Source organism: Xiphias gladius, chromosome 20, assembly GCF_016859285.1.
Source record: "Xiphias gladius isolate SHS-SW01 ecotype Sanya breed wild chromosome 20, ASM1685928v1, whole genome shotgun sequence".
Lineage (NCBI taxonomy): Eukaryota > Metazoa > Chordata > Actinopteri > Istiophoriformes > Xiphiidae > Xiphias > Xiphias gladius.
The window spans coordinates 17,703,548-17,721,794 of NC_053419.1; the positions used below are offsets into that span (position 1 = coordinate 17,703,548).

Here is an 18,247-nt window from a genome sequence, read left to right on the forward strand (position 1 = left end):
AAGACCATTGGCTCTTGGTTTGTGCTTCTTTTTGAAGATGAAGAAATTACCTGTGAATTCAAAGCCTTTTTTTTTTTTTTAAATTTCACTGAATTGTTAATCAGTTTGTATAATTGATCTTTTTAGAGTTTCTGCTGCTTTAAACCTAGATGTTGTTTTTAGCCGGGGAAAAAAAAAAATCCCTACTTTGAGGTGCATCATAGAGAGTTAAGGGGAGGGGTACACTGAGACTTTTGCTCCTGCCACACCAAGAGATCCTCCTACCTCTCCTACATTTAGTTTGGTGCCACTTCTGCATCAAAAACCTCTGCAACTCCTCCATCTCTGCTCCTGCCGCTTCCCAAAACCAGCTGATGGCAGACTTGTCTTGAACCTTGCGTGGAGCGATGCAGCTGTGACTCAGCCCACTGATCTACATCCTGTACTATACACTGCCTCTCAGTCTAGTTTGGTGGATTACACACACACACACACACACACCCACACACACACACACACACACACACACACACACACACACACACACACACACACGCTGTAACAGCTAAAACGATAGATCTGTTTCAAAACACAACAAATTTCATTCATTTCAGAGCAAACACTTCAATCAGTCATGTAATGTCAGAAACCAATCCATGTGCAGTGACCCTGTAACAATAAAACATCTACTCTTATCTACAAATTATAAATGATATAGTTACAGTTTAAAATACACCCTTCTCTTTAACATGTATCACCATCATTGTCAAATAAAATCTAAGCATGCTGCATATACTGTACACAGACATGTATACATGAATATACTCTACATAGCCACCTATTTTATTTTCAGTATATAAGGCAACCTAAAACATTACTCATTCATTCAATATTCATTCCAGCACTGTTTGCCCTCTGCACCCTCGCATTATTGTATCCTTGTTTACAATTAACAGAAACAGTTTGACTTGTATATAGACAGCGTATGTTGTTCATTGTTGCTTTTCCTATATATATTTATAGACACATCTATTCTTTCACCGTTTGTATTTTTATGTTTGTCTATCGCCGTCCAGCTTTGTTGTCTTTGTTCAAACTGTATGTACATGTATAAACATTTTTATCTACGTATCTTCCTGAAATTGTTCTTGAAACACTGTCTAGGTACATTGAGAGCAACAAAAAAAACCAGAGTCAAATTCCTTGTATGTTCATACATCAATAAAGCTGATTCTGACTCCGGAAACTGCTATAGCCAGGCACATCACACGGGATTCACGAGTTGCATTTGGTTGGGGAAACCAACACAGCATTTTTATTTATTTATTTATTTATGGGATCCATTTAGACAAGAACAAGACTGAACGTGCCTTCATCAAAGTCTAGCGCAGATAATGTGAGGATGAAATGAGCCCGGTGGTAGAACAGTGTGAACTTGGAGTTGGTGTAAGTGGTTGGGATTAAGGACTTCCAAGTAATTTTGATAATTTGCGACATTTTTTTTTTTTTTTTTTAATTGCTGCTGCTCCATAGGTCTTCAGCTTCTCATGTAACTTTCAAAAGGCTTTCAACAAGGTTGTCTTGACCGAGTGGAACACTGTTTCCCATGGGCACATTAAGAAGATATTAAAATCCATTTCAACATAATTTTGCGGAAGAGCGTGTTCTTTTTTTGTTAAGAATCGACTATGAGCACATTCATACATGATCTTTCATGTTTGCGCATCTTTAAATGTCCTCTTTTGTCAGAGCAACAGTCCAAAAGCCTGAAGTATTCAGTTTACAATGAGTAGCGGTACAAAAGTAGCAAATCCTCACACTGGGGAAACTGCAGTCGGAGAATGGTTGGAGTTTTTGCTTGAAAAATGTCGTTACAATAATTTGATTAACAAATGAGTTTAAGTAGACTGATTTTCTGTTGATCGACTAATTGATTAAAATACTGATCAGTTCAGCTTTAATTGGGTGTTTTTTGTACCCACCACTAAATACAACTGGGAGCAGTTACCCACAGGTAAAAAAATGATTGGATGAGTACTTTCAAACAACATTTTTCACTTTTGCAAGCTTCAATCTTCAGGACTAACCAAGAAACCTAGAAGTACGTTGTGATATTGTCAGAGGATGAGATAGTCCCAAAATAAGGCTAGTGGGACAGGCGTCAAAAATCAAGCTTTAGCACGGCATCCATCCAGTTTGAGACATCTCACCTTACTCAAAACCTGGTTAGACTTATGGGACTATCAAGGCTGGATTACCAACTGGGCCCAGGGGTCAACTGCCCAGGGTCCCCACCCCCTCAGGGGTCCAAAAATCCTCAGGTTTACACCATAAAATTTCTGTCGCCATAATTGTGTTAATGACAATTTGTTAGAAATTTGCACCAGAAGTACAATGTTGGCTATGATGGGTCCTCCCTCCTATGTTTTGTGACCCTGGTCCTGAAGAGGGACTCTATGACAAAATCCAGTTTTAAGTTATTTAAGTTTATATGAGCTCATTTTGTTGTAAAGTTGTGTTTTATCAAGTTTCTTTTTTCCTTTTACTATGTGTCAAGTAATTAACACAGAGAAAAACTTGGTAGAAAAGGTAGTTTTATACCATCATTGTAAAAGTATTGTAAGACTGCAAACAACAATTATTCTCAATATCAATAGATCTGACAATAATTTTCTTTAATAGTCAATTAAATTAAATTACTTAATTTAATTTAATTAATAATCAGTATCCAATTGATTGTTCAGCATATAAACTGATAATCAGATTAATAATCAGTATCCAATTGATTGTTCAGCATATAAACTGATAATTAAAAAACAGCGAAAATGTCCATCATTCCCTGAAACCCAAGTTAACATATTAAAATTTCTTTCTTTGTCTGACTAGCAGTCAAAAACCCAAAGATGTCGAGTTTATTATCACAGAAAACAGAGAAAACTACCAAATATTCACATTTGAGAAGCTGGTACCTATGATTTGTTGACAATTTTGCTCAAAAAGTGGCGTAAACGATCAATCAATTGTCAGAATTGTTGGTAGGTTTAGTGGTGCAAATAACTTAACTGACCAAATTTCCAAAACCAGTGGAACCAGTGGATGACCCGGTGAAGTTTTGGGCCTTTCAGGGTCTGGGGAAATAAAATTGTCTTGGTAATAAGCTAAACTGTCACCCAGCTGTGGAATCCAAAGGAAACCTAGTTTTAACAGTTTCTAAACCATCCTAACAGTCATTATTCAGGATGTTAACACCCTCAACTGTCACAAAGTGGTTGTTGGAGGTGGACGGGGGGTGTCTGCCGGAGGAGGCGGGATAGTATTCAGCGGAGCCGCCTGTGAGGCTGCACTCGGGACAACAACTCCCCCGCGGTGCAGGGAGAGCTGGATAAATTGTCCCCGCGTGGCCGTGCGGGTACAGCGATCAACTTCGGCGACTTCTGCGGGCCTTAGCCCCGCCCGCTCGGGCTGACTTGACGAGCAAAAGAAAGCGACCACTGGGTGAGTGTCGACGAATCGAGCTCACCCACAGTGTCTTCTCTCCATGCTGAAAACGTGCAAGCGTTTCAGAGCGAGGAAACCGCGGTGGACCGCAGTGAACGTGGTTTTACTGCAGGTTTGTTTCCCCTAACCGTTATATTTCGGTAGTTTGGCAATATAACGTTGCGTCATTTAACCCGCGTGCTAGCTACGGTCGATATATTCCGATTTTGCCGCTGACACCAGGAGCGTAGCCGGATCGTCCCGCTGTGCCCGTGTCATTTTCCTCGACAGTGAATGTGGTACAGTCGCAACGTGTACACCGGAGCTGGTAGACACGCCTCGCGCAACGCACGGAGAGCAACGGGCTAGCTTAGCGGAGCTGTTAGCATGGCAAAGTAACCCTAACGTCAACTTAGCAACAAAGCAGAGAAGCTAGCTAACTTCTGTTTGCAGGCAGACACGTCAGGTGACAAACACGTTTTCCTGTTACGTGTAGGGAATTGCGCAGTTTCCTTTCCCCTGGTATCTGTTTTGGGTTCGGTTGGCTGGAAAAAAGGATAATAGGCTTCGGTATTACAGTGCTTGATGGGCTTCACTAACACGCCTAGGAAAAATACGTGTGTGCTTTTTTTTCCCTGGAGAACCTTATCCAAACGTTGAGGTGGCTGTGGCTAATCTTGAAAAAACCCCACGTTAGTCAAAAAAAAAAAAAAAATGGGTGCTGGTAATTCCTAAGCTGTGTAGGCGTTGACCAAGCATCTCCGTATAAGTTTAGCAAGGCCGCAGTCCAGGAGTGGTGTTTGCAGAAGTGCAGACTGCTTTTGCCGTGTCCAGCTACCCACAGTGGGCAGTGCATTTAGGTGGACTGCATGTGTAGAGCAGAGTTCACGCAGGAGTGAAGTGTTCAATACTAGATTCATGACTATTGTCACGTTTCACCAGTCAGACAACATATATGCTGCTACACGCATACTTGACTCATGATTTCATATGATCTCGTTTTCCTTTGCCACACTTGTCGGGCATTAGAATTAGAGCTATAACAATCCAGTAGAAGATGGACCGAAAAATTATCAGCAGCTAGTTTGATGATCGATTTAATTTTCAAACAATCTCTGGTTCTATTTCCTCTAATTTGTAAGGATTTGCTGGTTTTCCACCGTTGATGTGGTAATAAACAGAGTATCTTTGGGTCTGTTCGACTGTTGGTTGGTCAAAACAAGACACTTGAAGACACATTAGTCTGTGGGCAATTGGGACAGATATTTTCCACTTTTTTCTGACATATTGTAGGCCAAACCATTGATTTCGGAAGAAAATGACCGGCAGATTAATTGAGAGTAAGAAAATAATGTTAATTTCAATCCTAATCAGAATATTTGATCAGTATGTGGCCCAGCTGATTGTATTATTGCCTCCTCTTTTAGCAGATCCAGGGAGAGGGGCCTGTTTGAATTCCTCTGCAGGTGCAAGACAATGGAGGTGAAAATCGAACAGCAGGACGAAGATATAACATTCAGCAACAGTGATACTAATAGTAAGATCATACACATCTTCACTGTGACGAAGAGAAAAATCGGCCATTCGTGACCATAATGTAAACCGCATGAATGAACACATGCACTAAGTAATAAATGAATTGAGCCTGTCTTGTGTTGTATCCACCTTGAAATAGCATGTATAGATAAATCAACTAATTAGTCTACTCAAGGGAGGAAAAAAGAAAAAACTGCAATTTTCTGGCTTCCTCTTCCTAGCATGTGCACGTGTCAGATGGTTGAGGGATTCTCCCGTCCAAGATACTGCTGTTCTGTGGGCCCTGAGCAGACCTGCCCGTGTTTTAATCCAGGAAGGGTACATGGTGGTGCTGGGCATTTTCCAGTTTACAGTTGGCTGCTGAATGAAACCCATTCTTGGGGTGGAACATACTGTAGACTTAGCACTCGTCATGTATTTTTATTTTTGTCTCTTCGGTTAACCCTTCAGTGGCCGTAGCCGGTAATGATAATTAGCATCCCTTCGCCATTTTATTCTAAATATTCTGGCGCCATAGCCCAAACATTTTTTATACTGCCATACTGGGGTGCCAAAGTTGGAAATTTTCTAATTCTGCACAATGGCCTTAAAGTTATTACCCCGGAAGTCTGTTGTAAACGATGATTTCCACGTACAGAAAGACTGCCTGGCTCATATTTGACCTGAATTATCTTCCCTTTTAGGCAAACGCCCAGCTGAGGACATGGATGAGGAGCAGGCCTTCAAACGTTCACGCAACACGGACGAGATGGTGGAGCTGCGTGTGCTGCTTCAGAGCAAAGTAAAGACTTAATGTGGGCCACATTAGTTGTTGGGCCATACTCCTCTTTTTTTCCCCCCCAGAAGAGATTTTTTTTTTTTTTGTAAGGAAAATCTTCTCTTTCTTCACAGAATGCTGGTGCTGTTATTGGAAAGGGTGGAAAGAACATAAAAGCACTACGCACAGATGTGAGTAAACCGATAAAATGCTGCTAAGATTTCTGCAGCCGAGGAGAAAATTTAGTCGGCTAATGCCCCTTCTGTTGCAGAATCTGCATAGGTCTTTTTGGACCTAACAACTGTGCTACATTTAAATGCTGTGGAGAGAGATTTAAGTTGAAATGATCCAAACCAAAATTCCAAATTATTCCAACCCCCTTTTCATTGAATTCCCACAGAAACAATCCCTGATTTCTTGCCAGCAGGTTTTTAATCACTTGACATCAAGCATTGACATCCACTGTCAGGCAATTAAACCAAGTTGGCTCATATGGACAGACGAGGAAGACATTGTTAGAGAGATCAGTTGGATGTTGTTTCCAGTTCTCTTGTTAGTTTCAGCCTGATATCAGTTCCGTCAAAGTGTTAAAGCCATGTTTGACCTTGAAGTGACAACAGGTGCCTGAAGCCTGAGTGGACATAGTCTTTTTTGCAGGAACCTAAATCTCTGTAGTGCTCCAGACTGTTTATTTAACTTATCTTTGTCCAGGTCACACCTCCTGTTCTTCTTCACTCACCACAGTTTCAAGTCTCTCACTTTCTCTTCACTTTTGGGACCAAGTGTAGCGTGTATTCAATTAAAAATGTTATCCTTCTCCCCCTCTTCCCTTCTCCTTTACTTTTTTGTTTTTATTTTTGGCCACCTTCCTCCGTTGCCCATGTACTGGATCGACATGCCCCTCCTGCGTTGCCCACCTTGACGTTGGCCCAACCTCCGCCCGCCCCTGAACGCCCGCCCGCCCACCTGACACTCCCGGTTGGCCCCGCCCATAAACCGTGCCCCTCCTTAAACGGGCGCCTTACTTGACATCTTGTGATTGAATGCCCCCGCCCAATGCCAACCTCCTCCACCACAACCACCACCACAACCACCACCACCACCACCTCGGCCCATGCAGTACAATGCCAGTGTATCAGTCCCAGACAGCAGTGGCCCAGAGCGGTATGTCCCACCAGTTATTGCCTCACTGCCTGATTAGAACAGTGAAACACATGTCTTTGATAACCTGCCTTCTGTTTCATTTTAACATTTTTATATACATGACAGGATACCCCCCCCCATCCCCCCCTCCCCCACTTGTAAGAGACGTGTATTGTTCCTTTTGATTTTTTTTTGTCCATTTTAAGCATCTCCATTGAGTTGGACTTTTTTTCATTACAGTTTATTGTCCATGCAGAGAATCACTGACAACCCACTACCAAGTAGTTGGTATATTATGGTTAGCAACACAGCTGTTGGATGTTGTTTTCCTTGCTGTGATGTTTAATTTTACCGTGAAACTTGTGGAAAGCAGACATCTTTTTCTCGCTCTGTCCTCTGTGGCCTCCGACTCCCACCCCCCCCCTCCTCCACCCCTCTCCCCACTTTTTTCAGCATCACTGTCCATGATCTCTGAGAGAGCGCTGGCTCTTGTCTGGAGACTCCGTCCCCCACTCTGTCAGTCATTAATGTCGTCTCTTTATTTCATTGTGCTGCATCCCTTCTGTTAAATTTCTCTCAGGCCACATCAGATCAGAGTTGCCTGCCAAACCTTTCATAACCCCCCTCCACTCCCACCCCACCCCTGCTCTTGTACTGTGCCACAGAGTAGTTGGTAATCACTCACATTTCCTTCCCCACCTCAGATCCTCTGCTCTGTTACTCTTTTCTACTGCCCACCTCGTCTCCTCCTCACCTTAGCCCCAAGCCCTCCCCTCCCCTCCCCACCTCTCCCTTCTCCCCCTTCTCCCCCAACCTCCCTGGTCACGATGAAGGTGTGCTGGTGGCGCAATTGTCATGGCAAGTTATTGTTTCAGTTTGTTACGTTCCTTTTCCTCAACTTGCTGGTGGTGGGATGGTTATAAAAGATCTCTATCTCTCATACCCCTTCCCCAAATCTGTGTGGCCAGTCTCACGTTAATTTGAGCCGTTCTGAAGCTGCCCATCCTCCCAAGGCTTCTCTTACTTTGAAAATAATATTAGATATATTGCATGTCAGCTTCTTGTTATATCTGTTTAGTGCTGGGGAAAAGCTATAATTGTACATAGTAAGCAGCAGTCTTAATTTTTCCTTTTTAGTTGGAAACCTTTTGTAAGTCTCTCCGTAACCGTTTGATGTACAGCTTCTCACTTTTATTTATTTTTTTTATCAGGTTTTGTTTTGTGTTCTACTTTTTGCCCCCCTTGTAATGCCTTGCTTCCTTTTTGGGCCAAAATGGTTCCTGACAGGATCCTGAGTGTGAATGCCAGCATCGACACTATTGGAGAGATACTGCTGAAAATCATACCAACTCTAGAGGAGGTGAGCCACCATATTAGTTGGCTTGTTAATTATGTGGACATGAGCAGGGAGCTGTCTGGGATGAGTGATGACTTTGCCTTTTCAAATATGTAGCCTGTTGGAATTAATAGAATAGGAAAAAACTACCCATTATAATGAAGTTCTACACAACCCCTAAAGCTACGCTGAGGAGTTCCTGACGGTTAGTATCAATATGGAGCAATGTCTTTAAAACGGGGTCCACACAGGGGGACGTGCAAGCTTGGGGGCAGCACTGTTCACATCCGGCCTTTGGTCTCCCACTGTGTCACTGATCCGCAGCTTGTGGCAATAATGCAGAAAGAAACGTAGCACTACACCAACAAATGCAGTGAAGAAGAAGACATCACTTTGTAAACATGGATGCAAAGAAAGCTGATTCAAAATGTTATTTGAAGAAAAAAAAAAAAAAAAAGATCGTATCCGTGTCTCTAATACCTGATTCTGCCGAACTCGACTGGTATAGTCAAGTTTTACCTGAATGTGACCATTTACCCAAAGCTATTTTTTGAAATTTCATCTATTCGTGATTGTTAGTGCGCTAGGGTAATGCAACACATTAGCTAGGTGTCTGTATTCGCATTTTGTTTTTGTTTTTTCACATTGGCAACATAGGATATCTAATTGCAGAAATGCTTTGTTAATCAACTACAGGAAGAGTTTCAGACCCTACTGACATTACTGATCTTGCGTTGTGTTTCTGTAGTACCAGCATTACAGCGGGATTGATTTTGACTGTGAGCTTCGCCTGCTGATCCATCAGAGCTTGGCAGGTGGCATCATCGGGGTGAAAGGTGCCAAGATAAAAGAGCTGAGAGAGGTAGATTAGCACCAACAGTTGGCCTGTAGATGACTTGTTGAACGTAATTTTTACTTGTTTTGTAAGTTTTATAATTAATGATGAATACTGTATTTGAACTTTTAAAATATGGTCTGTTCATTTTTCCTTTAACTACTCTGTGCATCTTAAGTTTCCAAATGTTCCATAACTTGATATGCACATCAAAATATATATACTTTTTAGCTACTGATGTAACAAAAGTAGAAGCAATAATGACTTTATGTACATGTATTTAAAGAGAGATTGTGTGAAAGGGAATCAAAGTGAATCTGTTGGTCTGGATATAAGACCAAGTGTTTCTGTGTGCCAGAACACCCAGACCACCATCAAGTTGTTCCAGGAGTGCTGTCCACACTCTACTGATAGAGTCGTTTTGGTGGGAGGAAAGCCAGAGCGTGTCATTGAATGTATAAAAGTTATCCTGGAGCTGGTGTCAGAGGTGAGTTTACAGCCCCGAGATCTGCTGAAAGTACAGTCATGTGTTTCATCTCATGCAGATATTTACTTGAAGCTGAAATCCGTCACTGAGAAGTGAAATGTTCAGAGGATTATCATTTTGTGTGCTTTATAGCTTGTTTTAACAATTATCTCACAGCAGGAGAGTCTTTTACAATCTCTTCTCTTTAATTTCCTTTGTCTTCATTTTGCAGGCGCCAATCAAAGGTCGTGCCCAGCCTTATGACCCTAATTTCTACGACGAGACATACGACTATGGAGGTTTCACCATGTTATTTGAGGAGAGAGGCAGGCGACCTATTGGTGGCTTCCCTATTCGTGTACGTGGGGGCTTTGAGCGCTTGCCCCCCGTTCGTGGAAGCAGACCCATGCCTCCCTCCAGAAGGGACTATGACGACATGAGCCCCCGTCGGGGTCCTCCACCACCGCTGAGCAGAGGTGGACGCGGCGGCAGCCGAGCACGTAACCTGCCTCTTCCCCCACCCCCGCCACCAAGAGGAGGGTGAGGAAGGGCTCACGTTGCTTTCACACCTAACCTGTTTGATTTGGTCTAAACGAACTCTGGTGTGTTTGGTTTGGTTCGTCTGGGCTGGCGTGACAGGCTGTCAGCTGAACTCTGGAGTGGATTAAATAACTACACCAAGACCACCTGAACAGAAGGGTCTCGGTCTGCCTCCAGCCAGACTGTGGTTCGGTTCATTTGTGATCTGAAAGCAAAATTACATATGTGATTTTAGCATATATTGAAAGGCTGATCCTCTGTTAAATCCATCTACTGCTCATGACCTAAAGACGGATTTGTCGTATAAATGCAGGCTAGAAGACAAGATCATTTTGTAACCATGATTAGTTAAACCAGAGGCATGTTGAGCTGATGTCCAACTCATATGTATTTTAGTTGTTTCCCAAGGAAAAGAGAGTGAAACGAGTGATGTAGTGACCACACAGTAACTTTCCTACCTTAATAATATTGTACAAAAGACCTTTTTGTCCCCTTTCAAATCGTCAGTATTTATGATGAGGTCCAGTTGCAGTCATGACTACGTGGATCCCCATGTGGATCCATGTAGCAATGATGATGCCGAATGACAGTCTGAGCTCGTGGTTAGTTTATAAAAAGCAGGTGTGAACATGAACCCAACCAGAGCTAAAAGGCAACAATGCGTTTTATTTTTCCTTGGTCCGGACCAAATGAACCATACTAGTACTACTATCCAATTGCCTTTCCTTGTCTGTCATTGTTTACAGAGGAGACAGGTTCTCACATGGCAGCTACCACGGCAGCATGGACGACAGACCAAGGTGAGTAGGGTTATAAATCCCCTAAATTATCATATAAAAACTGGTTTTCAAATGACTGCCAAAAGCCTTATCTATAAAGGGAACTTTTAATGTGAAAATTCTGAAGGAAGTGTTGAGTTTCATGCATAGTACTGTAATGTAATTTAGGGGAAGGGGAACACCTGACATGACGCTTGCTGTACTGATGAATTAGAGTTATGTAAATGGACATTATAGTGAATTTATTGAGACAACAGGTAAATCTTGAGGACGTTTTGAGTTTGTATCAACTGGCGGATGGGGAAAATTAGATATAAAGGCTTGTCTCTAATATAACCCTGTCCCAAATAAGGGCCAGGCTCTCACTGCCACCCAGGTAAATATTTGAGAATTTATGTTACTATAATTCCTCCCAAAGTACAGTGACGGATACCAGTTAAAGTTGCACATTAGCAGACTGTCAACCCACCAGCCCTGATTCAGAGTCTGATCACAGGTCATCTGTAGAGTCTGCATGTCCTCTCACGCTCACAGCTTTCTAAATACCAGTCTGACAGCAGTGGACCTGCTTGATGCTGTGGTGTTAAGTGTTCTCTAGAGAAGATAAACTATATTAATGCATACATTTTTGTGTGTAGTGACAGAAGAGGCCGAGGAGGAGACCGTTATGACAGCATGGTGAGTGCCGTCTGTGTTTACAGGTGCTGCTGTAATGCTAAGCTGTACTGTACGGTTGTAGCTTCCCAGTGGTGTGGCAGGTGTATGTGAATTATGTTTCAGATGAGATGATAGGAATTCCTTTTTCTGAGTGTACTACAAGCACAGAGGCAGGGACACAATGCTGCTTTTTCAATGTGTATGCACACTGATCCAGGCCTGTTGTTGCCTGGCAACAGTTGTCTCCTTGGTTACCGCAGAGCAGCTGAGTACGTAGTCCAGAGATCCACCGGGCTAGCAAATGAACTTGAGCTGAAACCAAAGCGATTCCTGAACAGGTTCCCTTCAGGCCTTAGCTGCAAGCCAACTGTTCCAATAGGAAGGCAAAGAATACATTTAATCAGATGAATACCAATAGATGTCATTGAATTCCTGAGATTTGAGGACAAACATGGAGAAGACCACTCTAAATTTGGCTAATCAAAATTCAAATGAATTTCAGCTGTGGGAACCTCAAGAGATAAAAAAAAAAAAATACTCAAACTGGATAAGAAGATAGTCTTAGATAATAAAAGAAGTGTATCAATTCTCTTTTACTCATCTAAAAGCTTCATAAATACAACATCTGGTTTAATGCATATGGAAATGGCAGTGGTTGCAAAATGTTCACATGCTCAGATAACTCAAAACATTTAGCAAAAATGTTGATATTTTTTTTTTCTATTTAGAATATTTAGGGGATTACCTTGTTCTCATACTCACTGTTCCATTAATGCAATTTCCATTACCATTTGAATAGTCAGAGGATGGCTCTATGGGGTTAAGGCAAATTATCAATGTAAATTTAAATGTCCTAAATATGGACATTTAATTATATGGCAAAATTAGCACTATGTTGAACCATGTCAATAACAAAAAAAAAAAAAGTAATATCCCAGATTGTTGAAAGCTCAAGCACTAAATAAGTTGAATATTTTAGCCCAGTTTCCAAGTACTTGAAGTGCCAATGTCTGAGTTGGCGCCTGTGACTTATTTTGATTTAAAACAGTGCAGTGACATAGTTCTTAAAATGTCAAATCATTTTGTAATCTTTCTCTTGAAAGTAACCAGAAGTCCAAAGGCAGTGCGAACTCTCTAGTCTTCTCAATATTCAGCAGGATGAAACTTTAAAATAGGAAACTTGGACACACAGCAGCTATCAAAAGGAAAAAAAAATGCAGTTCTAACACTCATTGCCTGGCGATGGCACGAGTGTTAAAATTGCCGGAGGTACTCATTTCCTTGCCTTTAGATGCCGCATATCAACATTTCTACAACTACTGCAGCTGTTTATTTTCATGCTAATCGATTGTGCATGTTGAACTGCAAATCTAACTGATCAATGACTGTGTTTTCACTCTCTGAATCTAGAAAAGTAAGGTTGTGTATCCACATGTCAGCTTTTCGGTACTAAGCGCTTTGAAGGCGTCTTTAAGCCATCGTCACCATTACATTATTCAAGAAAGGGTGTATGCTTTTCATTGCAGCGGTCATCTTTTTTCAAATGGATAATTCCAGGAAGTAATTGAAAAAAAAACTCAGCACCTCAGGATGGCCCCAGAGTTACTTCACATTGTTTCAGTGGTCTGCAGGCCTCAGATTTAAAACGAATAATGCACTTTTCAGATAAAATGGAATATGATTTTTGAAGCATGAATGTCGCTGAAAAATGTGCAGCGAATGCTTAATGCTGTGGAATCGGTACTGACTCAGGTCCTCGTGGAACATTTCCAGCACCTTTTTGAATCTGTGCCTCAGATAGCTCAGGCTGTTCTGGATACTGGATAGTGAATCCTACCCAGTATTGGCCAGGTCTTCTTGTAATATTGCAGAATGGATACAGAGTGCAGACAACTTTTAAAAAGTTCTCATAGCATGCTGTCATTATCGTGACATTAAAACAGTTTTATGTTTGTTTTTTCTCCAATCGATCCTGAAACGCAGAGTGGAGGCGGTTATGGTGAGTGCAGATATTTATATAAATCTTGCACGGATCTACATTTAATTCATCATGAGAAAATCCTGTTGTTGTTTGTTTTTTTGTTAACTTAGGTTTTATTTTCATAGTTTTGGCCATCAGCCTTTACGGATACGTCATGTGGGGACACAGTAAACTCTGCTTGACATATCTTTACAACAGAGTGCACCGGGGAACAAGTTAAATCATTTAAACCACTTTCTTTGAAAGTGTACTAAAAGTAGATGTTAAAGTTAATACCCAAAATGTCTTAGCAGCAGGTTAGATTACGCAGAATGTTTTCCAGGTTCATCTTTGGTCTGCTGTACTTAGCATAATTGTGTGTACACACACACTTATACAACACAGTGGGTGATTACAACAGACATTTCATTATATGTTACCCTCTTTTTCCTAAACATGTTAAAACCTGTCTGTTTGCCTGTTTACTCATGTTACTTGCCCCATTAAATCATGTTGTAAAGCTGTGACTCTGTTTTGACATGTCCCAACTTCCTTGAAATTACATCATGGAATAATCATTTAAAAAGAAAAAAGAAAAAAAAAAGTGTCCTAACGTACTTGTAAGAGCACATAGAGGGAAAACTTTGTCTTGGGCATTCTGGCCGTATTGCTTGTTTACTATCACATTATCTCCTGTCTTTGTCCTAATGGTGTATTGTCATTTTTCACTTTCTTGTTTCCTTTTCACTGCTTTCAAAGACAACAATTCCTCCTGGGAGCACTTTCAGTCCGGTGAGTGGGGATGGATCGTTACTGTCCCAGTGTCTTGTTTCCTGACCCAAAGGGATTGTTTCATGTTTTTGCGTGTTAGGACAAAATCACCTTAAATGTGCTTTTCTCACCTCCTAGGTGGCAGAGGGTCATACAGTGATATAGGAGGCCCAGTCATCACAACACAAGTCACCATCCCAAAAGATGTATGTAAGGCATCTGTTCACACTCAAAAACACATGAACCCGACATTATAGGAGGAAAGAGAAGACATTTCACCTCTAAATCCATTTTTTTTTGGTTGCGCAGCTGGCTGGTTCCATTATTGGGAAGGGCGGCCAGAGGATCAAGCAGATCCGCCATGAGTCTGGGGCATCCATCAAGATTGATGAACCACTAGAGGGCTCTGAGGACCGCATCATCACCATCACAGGAACACAGGACCAGATCCAGAACGCCCAGTACCTGCTGCAGAACAGGCACGTGCCTCTGTGATTCCACCCCACACTGGAGTAGCTCTGATGCTCTGTTTGCCCATCCACTACTGGATGGAAGTAAACAATTTAGTAGTTGCCGTATTAAATAGTTAACTTTCTTTACTTTACTTTATCCCCAGGGTAAATTTGTCTTACAGCCAGGGGAAACTTAGAACAAACACAGACTTAAAAGCAGATAAAACAAATAATAAATTTGTTCCTACAGTTACCAAAGTTGCTTCAATATTACTTGTGCTATAGACTATATACTGATACCACTATCACTACTGCTTCTTTAGTTCTTGCCACAGAAGTTGACCAAAGTCAGTGACAAACACTAAACACCACAATGCTGCTAATTTTGTCTAGAGCTGAAACAAATGTTTAGTTAATTGATTAGTTGATTCACAAAAATTACATTTCATAAATTGAAATTTTAATGCCTTAGATAAAAGTTGCAATCTTGTATATGATGCCAGAAAATAAGGGCGTTGAGCCTCTTCTTCTTACTGCAGTATTTTCATCTTGAAGAGTATTCAGTTCACACACTTCTTTTCCCCGGTCACTAAATGGCTAAACTGGTCTATGCAGTCACATTGCTTCTTGCGGGCAGAATTTGCCTTGACCTTGGCATACTTTTTATAACTTACAGTTGTGCTCCACATGAAAAATGACTCAAAGTTTGCAGCATCCAGCATTAGAAGCTCCTGACCCATTTCCTGTTGACATAAATGATATCATGGTATTTCCTTACCTTTTATCTGTCTCTTATTTCAGTGTGAGGCAGTACTCTGGTCGATTCTTCTAGGAAGAAGGAAGTGAAGAAGAAGAGTGAAGCCATGCTGCCATACTGTTTGCTCCTTCTATTCAGAGCCTACATTCCTCTGCTTTGGGTAGATGTGCGCCCTCCCCTCACTATCACACAATACATCACCTGTCTATACATAGCAAATTTTATTTAGAGGAGTTTTGAAAAATCTGAAGCTGTCAAACAGCAAGCAATGAGTCAACAACATATTTCTGTGCTGGTGTAATTATTTTCTGGGAGATTCTCGTGCCGTTATTGGAGTAAACTCATCTGTGTGATAACTTTTTGTGTTGTGAGCCGCCCCTGGCCCTTATCTCCCTCATTTCAGTACAGCATGCAGAATGTAATCTTTTTGTAAGGAACATGATGTGATTTTTAGTTTTTTGTTTGTTTGTTTGTTTGTTTCCTCAAACGTTGAAGTACCCTCTCCAAATGAAGATGCATGTCTTCAAGAATGGTTAAAGAACCATTTAAATAAACTTAAATTTTTACACAACATCCAGCATACTTTTCCACTTTAAAATAAAGTGCTTTTTGTAAAAATTGACTTTAAAGGAATAATTTGACATTTTAGGAAATATGATTATTTGCTTTCCGTTTTAGAGTTTTAGATGAGAAGATTGATGCCACTCCCTTGGGCCAGTTTCACAAAACGGAACTTTCACTATGACTAAGATCAAACTAACAGTCAGACCTAACATAAACCTGAAGTTCATCCACTGCATAAAGCTGTGTATTTCTTGAATATCTTAAGTAGGACTAATTTCCTGTGAATTGTAGCTAAATTAAGAATGCAACTGCACAAGGGGCCCCAAAAGCCCATATCATTTGTTGCCTTTATAATGTGATCAATCACTAATTTGTTAGAGATTTGCACCACTCAAGTACAATATCAGCTATGATGAGTCCTCCATCCTCTGTCTCGTGGCCTTCTCTTAAAGAGCGACTTTGTGTCAAAATCCAGTTTTAAGACCTTAACTGCTTTAGCTTAAGTTTAGCTCGTTTGCTGTAAAGTTCTGTTGCATCGAAGTGCTTCAGTTTTTCTCTCTGTGTCGAGTAATCAACACACAGAAAATCTCGGGCAAAGGCAAGGTCGTATTATTCCACCATAGAAGTACTCTAAGGCTGCTGATAATAATTTTTCTGTAATAATCAATTGATTTTTCAATATATAAAATGTCAGTAAGTACAGAAAAATACCCATCATTATTCCCCCAAAGCCCAAATAAACCGACTGTCAAAACTCCCAAAATATTGAGTTTACTATAGACTTGACTTGAGTTTGTAAACTGGCAAATGATCAATTGAATTTTTGTCATTTATTCGTAAAAATGACAGCGGTCGGTTTCTTGGCGTGTGGGGAAATGATGAAACTGCAGCAGCAGTGGCAGTTAAATAAGGCTACTTTAAGACCTTTAGCTACAAGTTGTCACAGTTTCGGGGGGGGGGGGAGTCAAATCTGAACACAGACATGATACAATGCAGCCCGTTTTCTTGTAAAAATTTACATCTGTTTGTATAAATGAAGACTTTTAAAAAGTGTAATTATACTGAAAAGCTCATAGGCTGGACAAACATCCCTCTGTTAAATGAAAATTTAAAATTGGGTTTCTTTTATGATGGTTGGGCGGGTTCCAGCCTCGGATTGAGCTACTTTTTGTCAGGCAAGACTGCATGTAAACCCCCCCCCCAAAATAAAACGGCTGAGCTAATTATCGTTTATACAATTTGGGTTCTGTATGGATTACACAAACGACAATTGGTGACTTTCTGGGGTGCTGGTGCTGTAGGTGGACTTTGTGACCCTGGGAAAGAGCAAGGCTAGCAGTCCCCCCCCCCCCCTAAGTTTCCAGTCTTTATGAGACCTAGACCTCGATGAGAATAGTATCTTATCCAGGTTACCTCTCCGTCACAAAACGAATAACATTTCCCAAAATGTCAAACTTTTGCTTTAAGGTGGTATAAATGTGCCAGTATGATATAGTAAAAAGAACATTTTAAGAATCTTTGTGTTTCGTTGAGAGACAAGGTCCTGTATAAAGTGTGTGTGTAAATATATATTTACATAGAAACTCTTAATTTCATGAGTGATTAGCATGGCCCAGACTACCTTCTAACTTTCTTGGAAGGAGATGGAGCCAAAAGACAGGTTTGGTAAAAAAAAATTTTTTTTTTTTCTCTCTCTCTGTGTTATTTGATTTATTTTTCTGCCACTCGCCTGGATGGACTCGCTGTAATGCAACCTTAATATCTGAACTGTTAGATCCATTTATCCTTTCGTGTTTTTACTTTGTAAACATTTTTAACTTTTTTTTTTGTTTTGTTTTGTTTTTTTTGGGGTTATTTTTTTTAATGCTCTCTTAACATGCAGCAGGATTTTAAGGGGCGTACAGCTCTGCGAGTCCCATGAGTGGTGTTTTCTGTCCGGTCATGTCTTGTGTTTTTTTTTTTTTTTTTTTTTTCCCCCTTCCTCTGTCTGATATCTGTAGTGTGCTACCTGCAGGTGTTGAGTAAATAAAGTCTGTGTTACAGTCCGCCCAGCTTGCGCTCGTCTTTATTTCAGCAGAGGAATAAGAAATGCGTGTGTAGGTCATGGATTGGTTGTAATTGGTTTGCAGAGAAGGTGGTGTGTCAGCCTGTTGCTCTAACTGTCACATGCATCCGTGGTTTACTAGTTAACACCGGAAATTTGTTTCCATAATGTAATAGCGAAAGCCCACACGGTTT

At 40.9% G+C, this 18,247-nt stretch overlaps 1 protein-coding gene across 6 annotated transcripts; it reads left to right on the forward strand.

The window, feature by feature from the left end:
- The first annotated feature begins 3,461 nt into the window (after window positions 1-3,461).
- On the forward strand, window positions 3,462-17,685 carry hnrpkl (heterogeneous nuclear ribonucleoprotein K, like). 6 transcript variants are annotated; one of them, XM_040156538.1, is made up of 17 exons: window positions 3,468-3,589; window positions 4,750-4,796; window positions 4,884-4,993; window positions 5,676-5,773; window positions 5,884-5,940; window positions 6,870-6,913; window positions 8,180-8,252; window positions 8,977-9,090; window positions 9,422-9,550; window positions 9,762-10,069; window positions 10,816-10,869; window positions 11,487-11,526; window positions 13,489-13,504; window positions 14,225-14,257; window positions 14,375-14,442; window positions 14,546-14,715; window positions 15,490-17,685. In XM_040156538.1, exons 3-17 carry the CDS (start codon window positions 4,933-4,935, stop codon window positions 15,518-15,520), a joined length of 1,296 nt encoding a protein of 431 aa, XP_040012472.1. In that variant the 5' UTR covers window positions 3,468-3,589; window positions 4,750-4,796; window positions 4,884-4,932; the 3' UTR covers window positions 15,521-17,685. The 6 variants fall into 6 exon arrangements, with proteins under 6 accessions (XP_040012470.1, XP_040012474.1, XP_040012472.1 ...); XM_040156537.1 differs by lacking the exon at window positions 3,468-3,589 and adding an exon at window positions 3,659-3,922; XM_040156539.1 differs by lacking the exon at window positions 3,468-3,589 and adding an exon at window positions 3,659-3,851.
- The last annotated feature ends 562 nt before the right edge of the window (window positions 17,686-18,247 follow it).

Coding starts and splice junctions, on each gene's coding strand:
- hnrpkl (XM_040156536.1), top strand. CDS start 4,933: ATGGAGGTGAAAATCGAACAGCAGGACGAAGATATAACATTCAGCAAC. Junction 6,914..8,179: donor GACAGCAGTGGCCCAGAGCG/GTATGTCCCACC, acceptor GGTTCCTGACAG/GATCCTGAGTGTGAATGCCA. Junction 14,716..15,489: donor CAGTACCTGCTGCAGAACAG/GCACGTGCCTCT, acceptor CTCTTATTTCAG/TGTGAGGCAGTACTCTGGTC.